General features: G+C 36.9%; 2 protein-coding genes across 3 annotated transcripts in view; both read right to left on the reverse strand.

Annotated features, from left to right (window-relative positions):
- LOC105286458 (neurocalcin homolog) overlaps nt 1-23,288 on the reverse strand; it is a 121,042-nt gene that overhangs the window by 35,772 nt on the left and 61,982 nt on the right. The window lies entirely within an intron of this gene.
- LOC105286457 (neuronal calcium sensor 2) overlaps nt 1-23,288 on the reverse strand; it is a 101,956-nt gene that overhangs the window by 17,322 nt on the left and 61,346 nt on the right. For both annotated transcript variants that reach the window (XM_011351416.3, XM_011351417.3), the window contains exons 3-4: nt 2,921-3,039; nt 1,299-1,442 (exon numbers count right to left, since the gene is read on the reverse strand). In XM_011351416.3, the coding sequence (XP_011349718.1) occupies nt 1,299-1,442; nt 2,921-3,031 (255 nt within the window). In that variant the 5' untranslated portion in view covers nt 3,032-3,039. The remainder of the gene's footprint in view (nt 1-1,298; nt 1,443-2,920; nt 3,040-23,288) is intronic.

Consider the following 23,288-nt stretch of genomic DNA (forward strand, 5'->3'; position numbering starts at 1 on the left):
GGGAGAAAGTGGATATCACGACGCCTTTTTCCTGCTGCTAACGAATGTAATTACATTCTTTGTGAATCTATAATAATTCATATAATATATAATTAATAAAATTGCTGTGCGACTCTTGTTCCTCAGCTGATCACTTGTACATTGACTGATCTATCTAGCAGTTGCAAGAATAGGAATAATTATCTGCCAACATTTAGCCTCGAGGGCCTTTAAAAGATCAAACAATATTGGAATTTGATTCATTCTAATTCGTGCTATCTTCCGAGAGTCTCGATTAATCATTAGCATCTTGATTAATCATTAGCATCTTGAGAAAAGAGAAGCATTGACGACAATATTACATGCTACTGCAAGATTAAAGATAGAAAGATGCAAGGGAGAAGGCAAGGTGATTCCTGACTGCTGGGAAGTCGCACGTTGGACGCGTCGAAGGATGCCTTTCTACGGCGCGAATCGCAATGGCTCTAGGAAGGCTTTGATCAGTGACGCGGTGCGAAACCAGCTGACAAAGCGCGACGTTAGACAAAGCCCGTGGTTTTATCCGGCGTATTCGGGTCAGATGCCAAATAGCTATTCGCCGATTGGCGAACACGGCGGCGCGCGTTATACCTTTGTCGGACCATATTAAATTACCGACGAACATGGCGATGCCAGCCGGGAATATCCACTCGGTACGCCCACAGGCGGAAGGCAACGCGATGCTAAGCAGAGCTTTCAGAGGAAAGAGAGACAGAGAGGAGGAGACTCGAATCGAGTTGAGCAAAGAGATTCGCAGAAAGGATTGCTCTGGGTATTTACACCCCACGACATGAGTAATCATTTACCAGGAATTGAACGGCAGAAGCAAGCAGGCCAATTCTCGATTAAGTAATCATGCAAAGAGAACGTACGCGATCCAAAGTCCCGAAAAGATTTACGCTATCGAATATATCGAGCTTACGATCAGGCGTAACCGAGCTCCGTTCGTTCTCCCGCACTTCCGTTCCAAGACGAGAAATCCGTATTTCATCGCGTTATGCGCTATTGTTGACTAAACTTCACCCTCACCTCCGCGCTGAATCCCGATTCGTGAGCTTTCCATATCACCGGTCGATCTAAATTCGCGCGAGCGATATTTCTACGTCGTGCAAGTGCAATTCCGATGGAAGTACCGCGACGTTCAACACGCCTCTTGAAATCAATCAGTCGCTCTTTGGCGAAACTGCCGTGTGCCGTGTGAAGTGAGGTAGTCGTTACACGGGTCATTACACCCCCGCGCAATTTACGCTCCGCCATGAACTCTCCCGTAAGGGACTCACCTTAAAATCGATGTAGCCATTTTTATCCATGTCGAATGTGCGGAAAACGTGATCGCAGAATTCCTCCGCGTTGCCGGACGGGAAGAACATTTTGTACATGTCGACGAATTTCGCCGGCGTTAGCCTGCCGTTAGGACAGTCTTGCTGTAACATTCAAGAAAACATAATGGTCAATCTTTCGTTCAATTTTATCAGTTTTTATAAATATTTTAGATGATATCGTGAACACTTAAATTTTTATATTTATATATGTAATAACATCGAATACAGCACAAGCCTTTTACAGTTGCAATTATCCATCTTACAAATGAAAAAAACTAAGAAACCTAAAAGCCAAAGTAAATGTGAAGTAAATGTGAAAGAAGAAAGTAATAATAAAATCATAAATTTCAATTAATAAGAATGAAACACAATTTTTCAAAAGATTGTAGACGAGTATATTATGTGACTTCCACTCCTGCCAAGAGAATTCCATCAATCGACGAACATTACAGGCCTGTCGGTTAAACAAAATGCGAAGAACCTTGAGGGAAAAAATCGCGCTATCAGCACTCGTATCAGATTGGCCTTAATCTAATGCCGTTTGTCTCTGGCTTTCCGAAACGAGCGTACGCCGGGGCGCACCCGCGATATTTTTCAATCCTCTTCGAGCGTGTTTCTCTGGCGAGGTCGATACGCGTTGGCTGGCGATCAGTCTCCATTTATTTCAATCCGAGCCGGGGCAAACTCGTGCGTGATTCATTGCGGATTGCACGGAACGATGCGGCCGAGACGCGACCGGATTGCGGAACGTCCGCTAACGAGTCCGCTTAGTTTAATTAGTTCGGCGCCGCGGATTCCGCTGGATGCGCGCCCGTTTAAATTGCCCGAGAAAGTACGCGCGCAACTTTTCCGCGGCACCAGCAGCTCCTCCGTCGTATCCTATTCACGATGAAATTCGCGTTGCAGCTCGAGACTCAGCCTCCCGGAAGAGTCGTAAGCGAGATTGATCTATCTCACGGAAATGCTCGCCCGACATCCGGTATACGCGCGATACCTCTTAACACGTTCTCCGTAAATATGCTCGATGCTATTAGCGCTTGAAATCTCGACAATGCTCGAGTTTCTCGACTGATGCTTACCAGATACTGTGCGATGTGCTAAATACTTTCGACAAATGTATTCAATCATATGAAACCGATTAAATTTTTGGCGTCTGTCACACGTAACGAGACGAGATGATGCATATATCGATGTGTGACAATGTTTTGTAATTACGTGTGGCAATACGGCAAAGGCGGGTTCGCCAAACAGTGCGTACACTCAATGAATATTAAATATTTATTAAAATATTAGCGAAACCGAATAAATCGCATTGTGTGAATGAGATAATAGGTGTCAAGATGACAATGTCCCAATTTAGATGCCTATCAATGCCATAAAATTTGTCGCACATGACGCGTTTCAGTCTGTCGGATATTTATAAAATACAAATTACAAACTGCAACTTATTCGCGATCACGAAGTGAAAAAAATAACGTATTTCTGATTGCGCTTTCATGGATGTTCTTGAGAGATTCTCGACCCGTAACTAGAATTATTTAAAAATATTCTGTAAATATTCTTCTTTTAACACTACTTACTTTAAAACCCTTGTACCATTCCTTTATGGTGGCTTCGTCGTATCGCGTATGTGATTTGAGGAAGTCCATGTCCTCCTTACTCAACTTATCTTTGCTCCCGAAGCAACCCATTTTGATATCTGCAACAATCGATAAAACATTTCGTGAAAACAATCGAAATAAATGAATTTTCGATAGTAGCGAAACGTGCAAATTACCAATGAACAGAATCAACAATTTGGATGATTAATTCATGTATTTTGTACTGTCTGAAAATACGAATCACGTTTTGCGCTATTTTACCTCGTATTTAGCAGAGTAAAATTGTGCGTTTGTTACCTGGAAGCGAGTGATTTCAATCTGAAACTTTCACCACTGTGTCTAGATTGCGAATTCGTGTACGTGCATCGTCGCGATTTGCGAAACTTTCGTCTGAGTCAACCACCGCGCGCCTGTCGCGCATATTGATAGCAGGAAATTATGTCAGCGTGCAACATCGAACAAGTTATAAACCCGTAAAATAAGTTGGATACTGGGACGTGGGCGTCTTTTACTCTCCTAACTTTATTCCACTCTATCATGTCCAATACTTCATCAAGTGAAACGCTCGCACGTTTCATCTCGATAAGAGTCAACGTCATCGATCTTCCCGCAAGGGCCATCACGGTTTGCTTAACTTCTACCAAGTATGATAAATTCTTGCAATAAAACGGTTGAATTTGTAATATCATATGTGTTTAATTTCTTAAAATTTCTAAAAATTCGTTTTCTCTGCCTTTTCTTCGTGAACGAAATACAATTTTAATGCTTGCATAAAGAAAACAGAAGCTTTTGCAAAATGCGTTTTTAATATTCTTGGCTAAGAGAGGCCAGGCATTAAGATTTTTGCCGAGCAGATTTTCTGCGAGATTTCGAAAATGCATATAATTGATACCTGCGGCATGTACGGCGTGATCTACAAGTATAGCCTGGAAACGAGCAATCTCGATAAGGACTACACGGAAGTTCTGAACTGTTACATGGCAAGAGACGTACGTAATTTTCGAGATATCATTTATTGCGTTTTACCGCTTGCACGCACGTAATGCACGCAATGCACGCAATCGTCGATTGCACTCTCGCCCGAAATACATTGTTGTCCCATAACCAGCAGAATATCGGATCCCAGAGCGTGATTGGGATAACAATGACGAGAACCACAAGTGAATACGTGCACATTTTGTGAAGGATACGTAAGCGAAGTGCTTTCTAATAACTCTCATGCGCACAGCCAGATTAAACCCTCTTGTGTTACGAAAGTAACAGAGGATATTTTATCGCTGCGAATTTTAATCTAGTTGGACCGTGATACGTTTTGTGATAATCTTTTAATGCGAAATCTGTTGTTTATCAGTAAATTCAATTTATTCAGTAACACATAACAACGCACTATTTTTAGGATACGTATCTGCATCCATTAAATGGATAGCTGAAAGTAACTTTTCTGACAAGTATGTCACCGTATATCTTTTCTATGACATTTTAATTATATGATTTCATGCTTACTTCCATAAAAAAGTTTTCTCAACTTTAAAGAGTCAAAGAAGGGAAGATGTCTAGATCGCTTACAGCAGCGGGTTCGATACTAGTATGAGGCTACCCTTTGTGGGTAACTTCGTCCCATTTCCGACAAAGAGATTCATAATTAAACGTAACTAAAATTACGCAAATGACTGGCAAATAAATTTAACCGCAAATTTAATTATAAATCTGAAGCTGAGCGAAAGGTAATCCCAAAGGATTGCAACAGCGTGTCTGATATTACGCTGATTCACGTAGATTAACTACTATGGAAGAACTTGCGTTACTTTTGCTACCAAACGTTCGACAAACGAAAAGGCATAAATATTTCTTTAATTTAGCATTAACTTTAAGCATTAACGCTTCTCTGAAATGTCATTAAACATGTAATTAAAAGCATAGTAATGATAACAGTAGATGTAATAAATAATTTTCTAACACACTTTCAATTTATAATAATTCAATTTTTGTGTAAAAATTGACATCCACTTTCTCAAAGGATTCAGAGGTTGCATCGTGTAATTATGGAATATAATGATAATAATGAAAGGATTAAGACTTGACGATTGATAATACGAAGGATATTATCGGTGGTAATATAACTTATACACACATACGACGTAACGGCAAAGAGCATTAAGAAAGACGATTCAAAGAACCCGGCTTAAAAGCTAATATCCGACGATGTAATATCCTCGCACGAGTATCGGCAGCATCCTTCTTCCGAAATAAAATTTGTTATAAATTTTTTCGATAAATATCTTAGAATTTTCCAGTCTATAATAAAAGACACCCATAAAATAAATCTGCAATGCACAATCTCTTTTTTATATGAACGAGTGGCCATTAATACTCAATAAGTATTACGAAAAATACTCTTCTTGGCAGGACAAAAAACTAAAAAACGTACCACGAGGTCGCTCATGAATAATGTTGCACGTCGAAAGAAAGGAAACGGCCGCGTTCGTGACCGGCTTAAAGACGACAGTCCTTCATCGTTGGTGGGCCGATTTAATGGCCGGTCGTGCGACAAAGGCTTAACACGCTTTGAGTAGCTCTGCGAGCACTTCCGTGCTGTCTGAGAACGTAATCGCGAAACGTGAAACACGTAAATGTAATTAACGCCCACACTGCCCTTTGCGGTGGCGCCGATCAAGTCCGCGCCCGCCTATTTACGAGATTAAGCGCGGGGGATGAAGATTAACGGAGGGCGCCGCCACGAGAGCGTGTACGTGGCCGAGTTTCGACGAGATCGTTGATTATTCCGAGTTAATGCCGCCGCAGTCGCGCAACTACATTGCCGAAACTTTAAATGTGCTCGACTGAAGAAGGGAAGAAATTACATGCTCGAGGTGCGGTTATACCGCGTTTTCATCTCCCTCCCTCCCGCGTATCTCGAAGAAACGCGAATTACGGTGGTAGTGGCGGGTTTAAACTGTTGCTAAAGAAAAATTTCAATGTACATTCATAAGTATATTAACTCTAGCTTGCCGTGAAGAGGTTTTCGTTACTAAAAGTTTTAAAGAGGAAGCAAAAGGAGGAACTTATTGATCGTGTTCTGAGGAAGGAAGAAATTGTAGCTACTACCGCGTATCATGCTTTTTCACTTTTACCGTTAATCCGAGAGAATTTTGATAAATAAATTTTAAAACGCTTTGCGCTTTGCGCGAGATACCTTTGATATCTTTAGCTGTAGCAAATCATTTAAATAAAATTGTTACCATAAATGCATATTTATTATATATTTACTTTTTCACGATAATACTGCTTCTTGATAGTAACAAATAAAATTGCGAGAAAGAAGTTCACGTTGAACGTAAGAAGGGCAGGGTGATTACAATTGTTAATGAATTTGATTCTTATTCTCTTGTTACGTTTCCTGTGGAAATCTTAGAGAACCTTTCGGTGACCTCGACAATTGAATGAAATTCTTGAAAGAATTAACATGTTTTACGTAATTATTCCACTGCTCTTAATACGATTAACAGCAGATCTAAGAATTATATCTTCAACATTTAAAATATCATATTTTAGCGTCGAATACATCATTCCTGCAGTACTTGCTTAAATTCTATTCAATCTCATCATCATAAAAAGGCGCGAGTAATAAAAGAAAAATATATTTCAATCTCAAGAAAATATTTATTACAATTTAACAAAATCTTTTAACACTTCAACGAGATGACAATCAGAATTCTTATTTAAGATCAGAATATGATACAAAAACTGCAAGCATCTGGATCATTATACACGTAAAACACTCTCGTTTCTGTCGCAAAGATCTCGACGACTGGTGCACTTCATAGTGCACTCGAAACGCGTGCAGTCATCGATCTACCCTCTCTCTCTTTCTAGGCAAAACCCGGGGGAGTACCTATACCCTCATCCCGTGTACGACGTACGCGCACGTGAGGTATATTTATAGCGCAGACTGACATAACTATCACGCGACCGATCGGTGTCTTTGGCGGCGACGCGCACAAAGAATTAACGCCGGAACTTCCGGTACCGCGTGAGTCCGACCGATTGCATTGGCATCCGCATCACGTTGCATCGTGCGATACTTATAACGTCGTCGCTCTCATTGTCGGCCGAGACGCGACGAGGACCGGCAGTACGACACAGTTTGCACATTTACAGGGAGGGTTGGAGGGTAGTAGGAGGGTAGTAGGAGGAGGAGAGTACCGTGTGTCGCAGACTTCCTTTGTTTCAACCCCCGTTTTGTTCTCCAGTGGCCATGGCTATTGTGTCCGTCGCCTGCAGCAATGTACTCGCGTTATTCGCGACTGTCTCTTTTAACGAAACGTTCACGCCAATGTGGCCGGATTAAGCATATCGTACAACGTGACACTCTTTGCTTTTGGTACCATGAGGATGTTTGGATGCGCGTCGAAATTAACCGAAACACGGCCACGCGCTTGTCTCAAACGAAACAGCGAGGGACTGCAACGCGGTTGGGAGATGTGCGATTGTCAGTTTTAATTTATTTCCCTCGACCGAAGAGAGTTTCCATTTGCTGACTGCCATTTGTGAGAATAGAAGATAACGTAGAGTTTGAGAAAATTTAATAAATGATTAAAAAATGAGGTCTTGGGATAACAATGTATGCAAAGTGTATGAGGTACATTCGTTTTATACATTCAGGCTTTCTTTTGTGCGCCGTGCAGGTCTTCTGACGTCATTTGCCCTAGATAATTTGTCTCCATATCATTCTTGTAGTATCGAGCGATTGTTGCTCACTCCGTAAACATGTAACAAGATATTGTTGGAGGAGAGCAACGTGTACCTCTAAAATAGATATTTGATCATACGTAATTATCGATCGCTTATAAAGTGACGGTGTTTGCTTGTTTGTTTGCTGCGAAATTAAGAAAGAATTTGGTTTATTTGTACAATCATCGCACGATGATGATTAATGCGTCGCGGAAATGGAAAACGAGGCAGGCACGACATACTTGTCTCACCTGTGTGTTACGAAACTAGTTTTATAGCTAGCTGTACTATTAATAATGCTGATGTCTATTATTATATAATAAGTGCACTTAGCTATAAAGCTATTTTGTGGCGTAGGCGAGAAGAAATGTCACCATGTGTAAATGAACTGACACGTAATTTATTGCTTCAGCTGCAAAACGCCGTAAAGCGATATTGTACCTAGACAGAAGACACGCTCGAATAAATAGAATGAATTGTTGCAAATACTTGTCGAGTATGTTATGAGGACATCGTATACATGTATTGCACATAACAAGATCACTATTTGAAACAGATGGCAGTCTCTTTGAAAAAATTACATAAAACAGGTAATCGTAAAAAAGAATCTACAAACGTACTAATCATAATTATAAATAAAATTATTCTTTTTTGATAAAATATATTTAAAGTGAATGGAATGTTTTAAGTAAAATCTTTTATATAAATTTCATTGCATTAGTATAATTGAAGAGATAAGAGGTTAAATGAAGAGAAACGCTTTATCTCTTCTCTAATATCCATTCAAATATAATTTAATATTCTCAACTTTCAAATTCAGTGCATTACTACAATTTAGGTCACGTTTTATGTGCCTTTATTATAGAAGAAAAAAATTCAAAAGTCAATTTAAATAGTTACAATCAATTAGATGAAGTATAGTTTATAAATCCTTATTATTCATCTTCGATTTGTATGTGCCCATTATTAATTACAGAATTAATGTATTGAATTTCCTAACGAGCACTTTTTAAGTTAAACTTATGTATATCATGATATTTATTATAATTCACTCATAAATATGTCAGAAATGCAATCAGATTTGCTTCTTTCCACGCCGTCATCTTCAGCTTTTACGCTCCTTTGACGACTGGAACGCGACGTGACCACGTAATCACAGACGTAAAAAGTTATTAAAAGTAATATCGCGCCTAGGAAAATCTCAATTCACCAGGCAAACCGTGTCACAGCAGTGATGCCTTATAAATTATAGACGCGACCAAACAGCGACCTGGTATCCGTTCTTATTTACCGAACTTGGTCGTGATACCGCAGCGCTGAAAAATTTCTTAGGAGCCGCCTCGCCCTCAAAACCTTTCTGAAGGCATTGCTTATTGTACGCGTTGCTCGAGCCTCTGGCCTGCTAAAAGTACCGTGGGGCAGTTTCATTAAAATTTCCGGGCAATACCGAGGGAATGTTCCACGACGAAGCGAGTTCCAAACGATGTGTCCTCCTTAAAGGCTTTGCGGATTTTACCGTATTAACGGCGACGGGCGAAACTTAATCCCCGGCTAATTCCAGGATTCCGACAAATAAGCGTCTAATCTATTCGACTTTATACACGATCCGAGAAACAAAATTGCCTCCGCTTTTTCAACTAAAATCCAATTATCGTTGCGCTTTGTGTTTTATCACAGTAATGCCAGGCGTATAATCGCCTCGGGAGTAAACGGATAAGCAATTCGTCAATGAATTTTATATCTCAGAAAAGCTCTTGCGGTTACTCTCCAAAAAAGAAACCAAATTTTTCTTATATTGTAATAAAAATTATAATAAATTCCGCACAACAACAAGCGCGTGATTTGATAGTGTTGTTTATAGCTAAGTAATATAATTGTTCACTGAGCAAAATTAGAACCAGAAGACAGAAGTAACGATGAATAACGAACAATGAATTTATGTCGTTCCAATGATGGCTTTCGTTTTAGAATCGAATCAAACGAAAACAATGAGAATAACGTAATAATGCCAAGATGGCGATGTTAACTATGGTGTATGCACACATCGTGAGTAGTGTTAACATAGGTACAATACATAATGGTGGCACGAGATGGAGAGAATGCGAATAATCCAGCCGGCGAATCATGGACGTTGCATCGTCCAATGGTTTCGAATATTGAAGCAATACTAACAATCTTCATCATAATGCATATGCAATGGGAATTCATGTTTACCGCACGATCGAGTTGTGCTAATAAAATAGTATAAAAACGCACGCATTAACATACGTGTATATTACGTAAAAGATATAGAAACAAATCTCTTATATATGACATATCCTTTATAATTTTGTCTATAATATAATAATAACTTATCTTTGGACAGAAAAGAAATTTACAAAAGAATATATTTGAATCTATACACATAGAAGTCACCTAAAATACACATTTTTAATTATATCATAAATCTTAATGAATTGATAATTTTATAAACCATTTGCTTATTTACAGCGTGAAATTGAAAAGTGGAAAACGATGAAATTTACAAAGTATGTTACGATAACAAAACAGCGTTTGCTGCTCGCTGCATCCGTTCATCATTAATTCGCGCGGTATGCCAGACCGCGGTGATTAATCAAGCAAACCTGGACATTTCACGAAATAATGAAATGCACCGATGTGCCGAATTAAATAATAAAACGTGATGTTAATTCCCCGCTCTCTCGCCCGGAAAGCATTTATACGAAATTACCTCGCACCGTTATAAAATTAGCTTCGACGCGATCCCACATGCGCATTCTCGCATCACGTATACATACATACGCACACATATAAGCGATTTTAATAATCCTCCGGAGTTTTAGCCTGAGAAAGATGAATCGTAACCGGTAATAAACGCGACCTGACCATGCACGCAAACCGCGTTGACCTAAAAAAATGAGTGCACCTGAGTGCGGGCAACTAAACGACGAGAAAACCTGCCACAATTTCCGACAAGGCGATGCAAAACCCCGTTGATTAAGCCCGTAAAACCAGCAGATATAACGAGACGTGAGATTTTGTTTACGTCTATTCTCAAGTTGACTCCTGCACGGCAAGAAAAATTTACGACGGTCAAAGTGAATACACTTTTCACAGTCAAAAGGGATACACTTTTGCTAGTCAAAGTGACTGCGTTTTTCTTCACTGTCAAAGCGGATGCACTATCACGGGGGCAAGGAGACACTTGGTTGAAAATACATATATGTAACCCTGAGTAAAGTGGCTTGGAAGATGCGGAGAATCGCTGTTTCAAGGATCCTCTTATCTAGACAATCAAGGATCCTCTTATCCAGACAATCTCTTCATTAACATTGTAGAAGGATTATTTATTGTCAAGATCAAGTCAATTTTAAAATAATGAACAGTAATCATAATTAACACATTCATTGCCACACGCAGTGTACTCGATTTTCCTCGTTCATGTCATCTAAATTACTAAAATTAGCCGAATGGATTATATGTATTCATGTATTCATATATAGTTTATTCATAAAAGTTTAATAAATAAGAATATTAATTTGTTCACAAATGCACTTTGCCCGAAAATGTAAGTAACTGCGTGTTATATTATAATATTATTCGTATACCTTAATCTATTCCAGTCATCTATATCTATGCCGGTCATCGTCATGGTGATAAATGTGTTAAAAAGAATTAAGGAAACTGTCAGGATTATAACTTATGTGTAACATAATTAGGTGAGACGAGACATTTCTTTCACATTACATTTCGTGCAAATTTTTCATGCGTGCGGACATTTCATTATAGAGGTGCTAATCAAGAAAGTATATGTGCCCTCCAAATTTACTTTTCACACACATTATCGAATAGCGCTGGCAGATTACGATGGAGAATGAGTGCAGAATAGCGCTCGTGCAAACTTCCAAGAAACAAATCAAAGTGCCTCGAAGTAAACTTCGGGTCTCGAGCTACTGAGTGCTTTTGCACTAACGTGCGGATTGCGTTCAAGTAAAACGGAACAATTTTCCACGCTTTGAATGTCGCGAATGAAGTTTCCAGTTTGCAGCGAGTTCGTTCACTGACATAATAAGGCGGACAAATAATCTTTGCGTTAGACCTTTACTTTTACAAGTAATTCAAACATGAATTATGTCTCTCTTCCCTGATTACTTTATCAATGTTTCGATCCACTTTCATTTCGCACAATTCCAATTTTAACGTATCTTGTAATATTTTTTTAATTTTAAGATTAATTAATACATTATGCGCGCACGGAAAAACGTATAAATAGAAAAAAACATTTTTAATGATAAGTGATTTTTATTATAGAAGTAGGTTGATAATATAAAAATTAAGTTTCCGCATATACATATGAAATATATTTATTAAAGTACATGTTTTATATTTTACCTATTCTTTCGCTTCTGTGAAGTTACAAAAGCATGATCTGTTTTATAACGCTCTCAGACAGCGATAATGTTAAATTTCAAAGCGAGGCGAGCAACGTTGGCAGAGTATTATCTCATATAATACACTTTTCTTTCGGGAAAGTCATATTTTCCATGGCAAGGAATATATGAGGATTCGCGTGATATCTTATTCAATGGTTAGCAGCTCTTTTCTGTGCGACATCTCTCCTAAGTTTTAATTAAACGTATCACAATTACCGTTAACCATTTTTTCGCCGTGTTTTAATTAAAGCGATCATAAATTCCACGAAAATTAATCTGCCGCATAATTCGTAAATCGTAATAGTGCATAAAATAGCGCAAGAAATCTCATTATGTTGCGCTTTTAATAATTTTTCCTAAAATTCTCAGGAAATTCTGCAATATCTCATCAATTTTGCTCGTTCAGAAATTTCGTTTTGCTAAGCACAATGAAGAATAGTCGCGCAATGATTTTAGAGAGAATCATGATAACCGAGCGCAAGACCACATTTCTGCGAAGGCTATTAAAGCGTTATTAAAGGATTATTATCGCCAGCAGCGATATATTAGGTAATTAAATATATATATATACATATGCAAAATTGGATTATAATATGTAACGTAAAATGATACGCAATACGATGTAACAATGTTATATGTAAGGACAAATAATTCATCGAATGCACGTACACAAACGTCACTATTGATTATAAATTATAAGTTATTACTGTAATACTCGTGATAGTTAACTCGAAATTCGCCGATCCGTAAAAATCATGTGGCTGATCGCAACAGCATTGAATTACAAATTGCAACAGTGTCAAGCTGTAATGCACTCGTAATGAAGTCACACGAGCGAGCAACCGAAAACGGATAACGAGACATCGCTTAATTATTAATCAATATAAATGGTGTCCAACAAATTCACGATTTTATCCACAAAATAATCTGGAATTAAACACATTATGTAACGACACATAGATTTTCACGTATATTGCAGAACTTTCGACTGAAAATGTAATTAACACACTGTGTTTGCGGAAATAATCTATTTCGAATTTGCACAAAAAGCAGGGATGATGTATTAGTAAGAGAAAGAGAGAAATGGTTAATACACAAAAACTTGAAAAAACAATTAATTACAATATCGCACGATTATGATCTCCAAGAAATAAAGCAAATGCAGACATCCTACATACAGCAGGTCAAAATGAGGCGCAAATTGTAGGTTGATATCGCGCATGGTATCAGTGGTGGTCGCGCGGATTTTCAGCTATGACCGCAATTTGCAATTCCTCCGTTCCAACTATAAATTACCGAGGGGTCATACCTCTCGAGGTACATTGACGTGAATCACCAACGACAGCCTCGTGCACGCGAACAAAATTGCAATTCTAATCGCTCGTCGCCGTTGTACGCACGTACATCATGCGGAGACATTACACTCCCGTGATGCTTTCGAGGTGAAAATCGCTGCGAATTTTCAATGAAAACGTAGTGAAAGCGAGATTAAAATGAATAGAGATAAGAAATAAATATAGAATAATTGAGCGCGATAATAAGGAGAAGAATTTGAAGAATTTCCTGAGAATAAATCATGTCAATACTTCTTTGCATCAAGAAATTTTTAGAGGTATGCAATATTAACTTAAAAAAAAGATGTAATATTGATATTATTTTTAGTTATCATTAGCTATTATATTAATCCAATATTAGTTCTGTCATATATTTTCAAATAAAAATCTTCGACAGTTTGTTCTTCGTTCTTAACGTGATTTTAACGTGAGCGGTATCTTGTTAGAAAGATGGATCGAATCCAAGATAAATCGAGGTAATACGTGATCTGCATGACACTGCCAGGACTATCTCTGTTCCCTTTTCGAGAAATATGCCTCGTAATTCCTCGTAAAAATGTGCCAAATTAAATATATTCAACAATAGAAATTGCAAACGGTTAGATAGATAAAGCAATGATATTTAGAAAGCAATAATGGGTTCAATCTCCATTTGTGTGGTAGATTTTAACTTTGAGCAGCGTTCGATTAAAGCGATATTGAAGAGGAACTTGAATTTCTAGCGAAAAAAATCTGTCGTCGTGCAATCTGAGTCATGATGAATATCAGAATATCCTAGATTCTTATATACAATGATCCTACCCGAGATTTGCATAAGGTGTCCCTAGGGGGTTCCCGTATAACAGGATTGCTCCATTAATATTTCAAATAATTTGAGAGAACAATATATACTCGAACGTATATCTCCATAACGGTAGTACGATTGCATCGACGATCATATTCGTCCTTCGTAATAATACGACATTATTTGATTCACCTGATGAATCTAAATTGAAGCTATAGCACAAATTACACGATTTCGACGAGAGATTATGTTTTTCTAGATGCGATTGAAGAACCGCATTACATAGTCGTTAACATCGATCAGATAGTGTCACGTAAAACAAGGATCGATACCTACAATTACGTGAAAAAAATTCAGTAACGAACGGCCTACAATATGTGACGTTGAAAATTAATCTCGGATCAGAACTGCAATCGATGTAGAGAAATGACTCTCTCGCGTTAATTTTGATGACAAGTTTTTACAACTTTATTTAATAGATAATCTATATAAAAGAAAACACGCGAAGATATATTTTTGATATACCTGAACAATTCCGTAAAGTATTTTCATCTTTTAAATAACGAATTTTTCCAACTGGAAATCTTGGAACCTAACGTCAAAATTCATGTTGCGAGTTCACTTTTATTTTCCTGCTCTCATGTTTCGAAAAGGTAGTCATTCTGTCAATAACACGAAACCTGTCTAACACTGTGACAGATGCGTCATGTACGTTATTGCACAATCGAGTTCTCCGTTTTTTCCGCAATTCATTTACACGCGCCTGCAAGCATAGAACGATGATTTGAACACGACCGCATTAGTGACAACTTTTCAGTTTTTCGAAAATGAAAAAGATCATGAACTAGAATTAAACACCAACATATACGGGGCATAATTGAATATTGCATGACGCATTATGAACTGTGAATGGCAAATTGTTGCTTAAAAACGTATTTTGGAAGCATAACGTAATTACGAAACGGCCAATTATATTATAAGCGAAATAATTTCCGGTTAATCAAGGTAGAGATAATTAATTTTACTACATCTAAACACAGTTTCTGTTCAATTGTCATTGACATTAAGTTCGTTGGCAAAATATGCAAATTACGATGATGATGAAAACGCAATTTATGCACTGGCCATTAACAAATGAGCCATGATTGGTGGAAATTGTGTAAGTGTAAAATGGATCATAAACTGCCAATTGAAATCTATTCCATATGTTACATTTGTAGAGAATATACAAACTTTTACATTTATCCGTATTATTTTTTAATTAAAACTGATATTATGGAGTAATGTCGATTTTGCATGTTTCACGGAATATCTACCTGACGTTTTTACAGAAATTCTCACCGTTTAAACAATATAGTAATCGAACTAATTTTCAACGCCGAGGAATCTATTGACAGATCTCGTGTGTTCGAAAGTTTGTTGCACATTGTTGCACTTCGTAGACGTCATTGCGAGTCAAAGTTTATCTTAGTTACAAATGTGGCAACATATTCTGTTCTGCCTACAATTGTTCCACGAATAGCTATGAACAAAAGAGAGATTCATAAAATTCAATATTATTATTAAACAATATGTGTTAACATATTCTATATGGCTATCAAAGATATCCATTGTTTTGTTGTCATGGAATTAATTCAGGTCGCATAACGTACACTAAGAAAAGATATATATAAATAAAAAATTTCTAATGCGGAAATTACGCGCTAAGGATTTTTTATCTTTCCGTTCCAATCGCTATTTTAAGATCAATTTTATCTATTATCATTTTTAAAATTCAGTTTCTTGCCACATCGTACATTTGCTCGGGGATGACGAAAGCGACGTTCTACCTACTATATTGCACGATCCAGAAGGTTTTGAATATTTCACAATGGGGACTACGGTCCAAGGTATTTCCAAGATTGGCATGTGAAAATTTACAGATGACCGGTGCCATTCGCTGTAAAACGATATTCACGAATGCAGACTGGGTTGCTTTTCAAACGCGTTAGGAATACTTTCCACGCGCGAGGTATTTCACTGGGCAGCAATAGCCGCGCGACATCAAGATCGATAGTATGCCGGAGAACCGGGACACGTGTACAAAACGTTTCAACTGTCACACAGAGTACGGTAAACTGTAAACATAAAAAATATATGTATAAGCCGTGATATGAACGCGCACCGACCGCACGCATGAAAAGCGTTTAGTGTCGTCGACGCGGACGCCGCTTGCGTCTGATCACAGATAGGATTTTCTACTGCGACAGCGAGGAGTATATTTGTAACGACATGTAATGAAATTCCAGACAATTTGCGATACAAGAAGCATCCTCGGTTTCATGTATCGATATCACATTTTTGTGGCGTTCGCACTTGTTCACTTGCATTTTTATTTTTAAAGAAGTACAATTAGAGTTGTTGAATCTGAATGGCCAACTATCACTAATGGGACACAGATTCTATTTTAGGAAATAGAAAATGCATACATCGTTTACTCGCAGAAAAACGAATTCTATTTGCTCGCGGGTAATTAGATTTCTATTTTCGAAACTTCGCGTGCCGAACATGATTTGTACACGTATACGCTAATTGCGACGTCTACTAAACAATTAATCTGTTGTGTAATATCAAACATTTTACTATTTTATGCTATCGATCGGTACGCTATGTAAAGAGCTAAATTGTACTATAGCTGTTAATACCTTATTGATTCGCATAACTAAAACATGGTTCAACAATGAATATACAGGGGAAACTAATAAAGCAGTGTTATTAATAAAACGAAGCGTGTCAACACTTAATACTTTGGTATACAAAGCCAAAATTTAATTAATACGGTGACTATAATGTACGACTTCTTGTGAATCATAGCGCGCAAGCGGCTCTTTTAATTAATAGCGTAATGTCTGAGTTGCGTGCCATATGCGAAAATGCTTAATTAAAAAGGAGCGGCGCGAATTGTGTGCTTGATAAATGTAAAGTTTACGATTCACAGTACTTGGCAATTATATATTATTTCATTAACGTTTAATTTGCCAGTGTGTCCTATAAAATGCATACAATTTACTCGAACATTATGTGATTATGTATTTAAAATTAAATGACGATGATTAATGATTCTTAATGTAACCGCTAGATCGGTAGACGCTCAACTCAACAATTAATTGAGTTAATAAGAGGTGTATCACAGAGCTATCACATGCATTTAAATTTTATATATAATATCTCACAGATCTCAGCAATATCATTTTCATAATTGTGTGGTTTGCATTAATGGGTTTGCTTCGGAGAAAGTACAATACGCAGCATTGAATTAAGTAAATCAAAGAGAAGTCTAAATATTTAAATAATCTACCGTCCATATACGAGGAGAAATATGGCAGATAACTATTATGTAGTTTATGTAAAATGGAACTTGACAGCTATATCATAACAATACACTTCCAAGGATTTTAAAGTAAGTCTGCCTGTTATTATGAAAGTGTTACCTACTTACTAACTAAAAGCAAATCGCTACTTCAAGATTCACTTTGTTGTTATAACGTGATAGAAACTCGTAAAGCGGAAATTGAGGTAAAAAATGATTATTAACAATATATTTCTCTTTTAGAAAAGATATGTAATGGGTTTCGGATATATCATGCATTACATTATAATTTAAAGTAGCTGCAAAAAGAACATGAATTTCGCGCAAAAGCTCGCCCCGGTACAAATGGAAATAATTTTTCTCTAAATTATACGCCGTAACAAATTAATGAAATTGAAATATCTTGCGTAATGATAATCGATTGCAAAACGTATTTTAACCTTATATTTTTAATCTTATATTTTTTATTTCAAAATATAAACGGAAATGTATAAATGTGTACAATTTTTAACGTTTTTCCACAATAGATATCAGATTCACGTTGATGTTCTTTTCTGCTATTACATAGAGGAATGTATACAACAGAACAATAAACGTTACAGTCAGGCCATAAAGGATTAACGAAACCTTCCGTGAATGCACGTTTACGAGAGATGTCTTCCTGCCTTGAAACATGTCAGGAAACTGCATATACACGTCGTAAAAGGATTTCAACCGGGTAGATACCGAGCAGGAAGTTCGGTCAAACTTTTAAACGCGATACTGGTGCATGTACGAGCGTAGCATCCGATGCTGCGCGGTACATACATGCAACCTGCGTTGAAACTATAAGAACTTTCGAAATACACCGTTACGCGTTAATCTGCATAACTAATTTCTTGCTAGGAACACGAACGAAACAACGCTTCCGTCGACATAATAAATAAACACGACGTGACGCTCATTTTGACGCTCATTTTACTGGCTTAACTCGCGTTTAATGTACCATTCAAGTGGATAAAATCTAAGAAAAGTAAATATTAACATAATACATATATTTTTATGTGCATTGGAATTTAATAACTCATTTTTTATTTTCTTTATTATTTGAGTAGTTGTGTATATCTATACATTATATATTTTCTGATCAAACTGGTATCGAACTGTGCCTAACCGGTGATAAATAAGTGAACAATAAGAAATATATATTTGTATTTTATATTATAATTTTTTTTCTACGTTTCTGTATTATATAATATAAATTTTATGTCTCTTTTAATAATCCAGAAGAGCCATTTTGCTCGTTCTAGAGTCGTTTTCATCATTCACTTTCATCACATGATTTAGAATTCACAGACAATCCGTTTCTTGAAGTTTCCCGTAATTTTTGCTCCTGAAGGAATTATAGAACACGACCAGAGCGCGACATTAGAGAATATGAAGGCGCAACTTTCTAGTTGACGGAAGAGTTTTCAACTTTCAACTGTTCGTGTTTGTTTGCGAAAAGTTCTTGGCTTTTCATTCCGCAACGCTTGCCTCCACAATGTGACATAAAGGGTACAATAATTTTACATGATGTCCAATAAAAATTTCAATTTCAATTTTGTCTATTTTTTTCAAGTTTTCGAACGAGCCAAGAATTTTCCACAAAGCAAAAATAAGAAATGCTTAATAATTAAATATCCGAATTTATCTATATTATATAAATTTTCCTACTTCTATTCTGTTATAGAATTTTCTATCTTTCTGAAATATTTCCATCAGTCTTTCACAAATTTGAAAGCTTTATCTTCAAAATTGATCAATAAGAGGATTTGCGGACTGCTTCCACATTCGAAAATCGAGCACTGAGTATCCCGATTTCATCTGAACCATGAAATCCTTTCAACAATCCGTTCAATCGCCTCGACTTCGACTGCCTGATGAACGTGTCAACAGGACCACAATACCAAGTTCGTGGGTGTTTGCCTACATCCCCCACACTTTCCATTCCTCACGTCGCTATTCCCTATTCTAAGGTCGGATGCGACGTTTGCATGCGATAAAACAGTATCCTAGTAAAGTACTCCGATACTCCAATGCCGTACGATTCGCTTGGTACATTGTTCATGGGAAAATACATAAAACATTTCGCGTCCGGTCGGTCTCGATGGATTACGAAATAAATATGAAGAAGTACAAATACAAGTGTACTGAAGAAAAGAAGCTTGTTTAAGATCATTTTTACTGAAAGTATATCACATATAATTTGTTTAAACTAATTTTTCAGATAAAATATTTGAATTTCATCTGCGAGTTACGTACAAGATTTCTCTGGATAACAATAAGCATATCAATTGTTCACAGTATTCTGCGTTAAATAGTGCTGGTATTCGCGCATAAGCTCCGTCAAATCGATCGACCATTCGTGTGCGAATATGATGTTGATCATGTGCCCCACCTATTTAGGGACACGCGATAGGCAAATCAAATAACGAAATGGACAGAGCCCGCACGCATAATTAACTGATTTCGCTGGGAGACTCGATCATTCAGGATGAATTTCCACGGATAACGAAGTTCATCGTTGGTGACTTGATGAGAAAACGAAGAGTTATCGACTCGATCTTATCTAGAGGAATTTCTTATGAATTCGCGATATGCAGGATTGAAAAGGATTCACAAGCTAGTGGCAAACTAAAATCCAGCCAGCGTGCTGTTGAAAGCTGCGACATCGAGGACTGAGGCATTCTCGCCTTGAAAATCCGCAGCATCGAGGATCACATCCTGATTTTCTATGAAGCCAAATACCGGATATCCGGATAGTATTTCCGTTAATCGATTTTATAACTCGGTGATATCGGTATTATTAGATATTCATAAATAAAAGTAAAGCGAACAAGAAGCTCTTATCTTACGCAGTGTATAATCATTACTTAAAAAATTAAGATTAATACTATCATTAAGAAAATTAGAGAAGTGTGAATGTTTTCACATAAAACATAGAAATGTCTAATGAAAATTTTCGCTAAATATTATATATATATATATATATTTACATATATACACCCATATATCGAAGGTAGACCGCATTTATTCCATTTTTCGAGTTGTTGCCAACTTGTTTTTATGTCCTGGGGGAACCATTCAATCGTTTAGCCGTCGTTAAGGTTTCTTCAGCACATTTTACGGCGTTGGCGCCGTAGTTCCCTCAAGTTTGCGGACCGTTTTTCAGAACGGTGGAAAATGACGGAGATAACTCTCAAAGACGAGGAGAATCAACTGAAACTAGGTCTCAGAGAAAATTCGCCGAACTTTTATCTTTTGCACGTTACGTAGTTCTATACAGGTATTTTCTTGAGTCGGTATCATGAAGATTAGGTTACACGGATGATGGATATTTTCAAAGAATACATAGTAAATTGCATACATGTTGCACAATACATAATAAATTGCGTACGTTCCACGTATGTATTCGTAGTGTCTATATGCGTTATAAAGATGCGAGGAATAAAGATGGATATCTTTCAAATTGATTCGATAGAACAGACTGAGAAATTTATGAAATTCATAGAACTTTTTTGAGATGAAAGCAACGTAGTGCTGGAAAATACGTAGATAAGTCGGTTAAAAAAGTTCAGATAAATATAATACACATTCTGAATAAAGAATAAACTTCAAAGTTCTGTAAAATTTTGTAATACGCACTCCTCTCAGATTTATGATACATCGAATCAATTTGATATTTTATATATATTTTACATATATTATCCATGATAACCCATCATAACCATGCCGATTTTTGTCATCCAAAATATTTAAATGCAATAAAAATTCATCTGTGCAGCATTTCTAAGTCCATCGTTCAAGATATGTTCGCATAGTGCTGGATGAAGGGAACCACTCGAGTTCTCCCATCGCATATTTCTTTCGACATGCTTTTTGACATGGGCATGTTTAGTCCTCCGTTGATCATCGAATAGATTAATAATACCCTTTCATCCTTTTTTTCTCCCTCTTGGGAATAGCTCGTAGATAGCTGCTCTTCGTGAATTTTACGGTTGCTTAAAATTTCATCGAACGGCTTGGCCCACGGATACATAAAACGTGAATTCACGAGCGTTTGGAATCGTAATGCGTTGTTGTAAGAGTCCCATGCCCGTTTCCGATGACATTCGCATCGTGACTGTACGTAACGAGTGTTCCTTTCAATGCACAAAGAATATTCTTTGCTGAGAGCTGATTGCGTGTCGATTTACTCGATGCGAAGTGAAATGATCGGAGACAAGACTCGAAACGTGGTAATACTCGCACGTCGTAAATTTCGCATTCATTGTCTGGTAAGCATGTTCCATCTGCTACAGAGCTTTCGCGTTGTATAAAGCGAACAAAGCTTTCCCACCCATTTTTGGAGCACCCCTTAATCTCCACAAAAGACCACCCGCTAGTTCCGTCTAGCAAGCATCGCCAAATAGGTCACGAAAATTACACGCGGAAACTGTTCGGATAAACCGACTAATAAAATAAATATCAATATTTTTTCTGTGTCAGTATCTTGCGCCGATAATGATAAAAATATATTATTTCTACGTTATTATTACATATTACTTTCTATTTGTCAGCAATTTCCTAACTTAATGTAGCGATATAATGGAGATATCCGTTTCCATATCAGTTTCGTGAATAATTCAGAGAATTCATGGAAATAGATATTTAGGTCTGTCCATTGCCAATACGTGCAGTATTACAGAAATTCGCAAGCGTAGCATGAAATTGAAACCGAGCCAAGAACGAGTAATAAAAAACGAATATAGAAAATATAGACAATAAAGAATCTCTATATAATCATTTTTGGATATTTAAAATTTTATCACACTTCTCTATATAATTATGTATTGAAAATAGATTTAATATAAATATTTTTATATTTCCATGCTTTTAATTAAATTAAAGTACACAGACTTGTGTGGTTCCATGAAAAAAAAGTACCGGTCCTTGAATGAGTAGATTTATTTTACTGGATCTATTTTTTAGGAAATAAAAAAGATATTATTAGAAGGATGGAGAGGATAAATGAACTTTGAGAAGAAGGATGAATATGTGTTATTCAAATGTAGACTATTACTTGGTCAGAAATTGGATTTCACCCTCTACAAGAGCATGATGCTTTACAACGTCAAGAAATAACCCGTCACCATCAAATGTCAAGAAAGGTAGACGTCAAGGACCAGCACTTATTATTAGATCGAGACATCTACGAAATTTTATTGTTCACGTATGAGTGTGAAGTGCCGTATTCCTACTTATATCTTCGCTTATTTTCGCGATTTCGAGTGGCTTTGCCTTGCCTAATTTTAGAGGATATACTATTTCATCGAATTATGAAAAGATTTTCCAGATACGCGCGCGTATTCCGGAAAAGAAAATATACAAGCCACCGGTATTACTGTCATAAACATAAATACGAGTATTTTTAAGTTATGTCACGGAAACATAATTGTTTCTCAAAACGATCGATCTTTCCCTAACTCTAAATAAAAAAGAAAAATATAATTATGAAAGTACAGTTGTAAAATTTTTCAATATTAATTTAGTACATCTCAAATCTCTTAAACAACACCAGTGATTAAATAATTCACCATTTAAACCACGCAGTGATTAAATAATTCAAAGATAGTTTAATATAGATATTTAGAAATGCAAATATTATTCTGATACGCTGTATGCAAAATAAAATAAAACGCAAGTACTTTTTCGC

The sequence above is a fragment of the Ooceraea biroi genome, chromosome 5 (assembly GCF_003672135.1).
Source record: "Ooceraea biroi isolate clonal line C1 chromosome 5, Obir_v5.4, whole genome shotgun sequence".
In the NCBI taxonomy this organism is placed as follows: domain Eukaryota; kingdom Metazoa; phylum Arthropoda; class Insecta; order Hymenoptera; family Formicidae; genus Ooceraea; species Ooceraea biroi.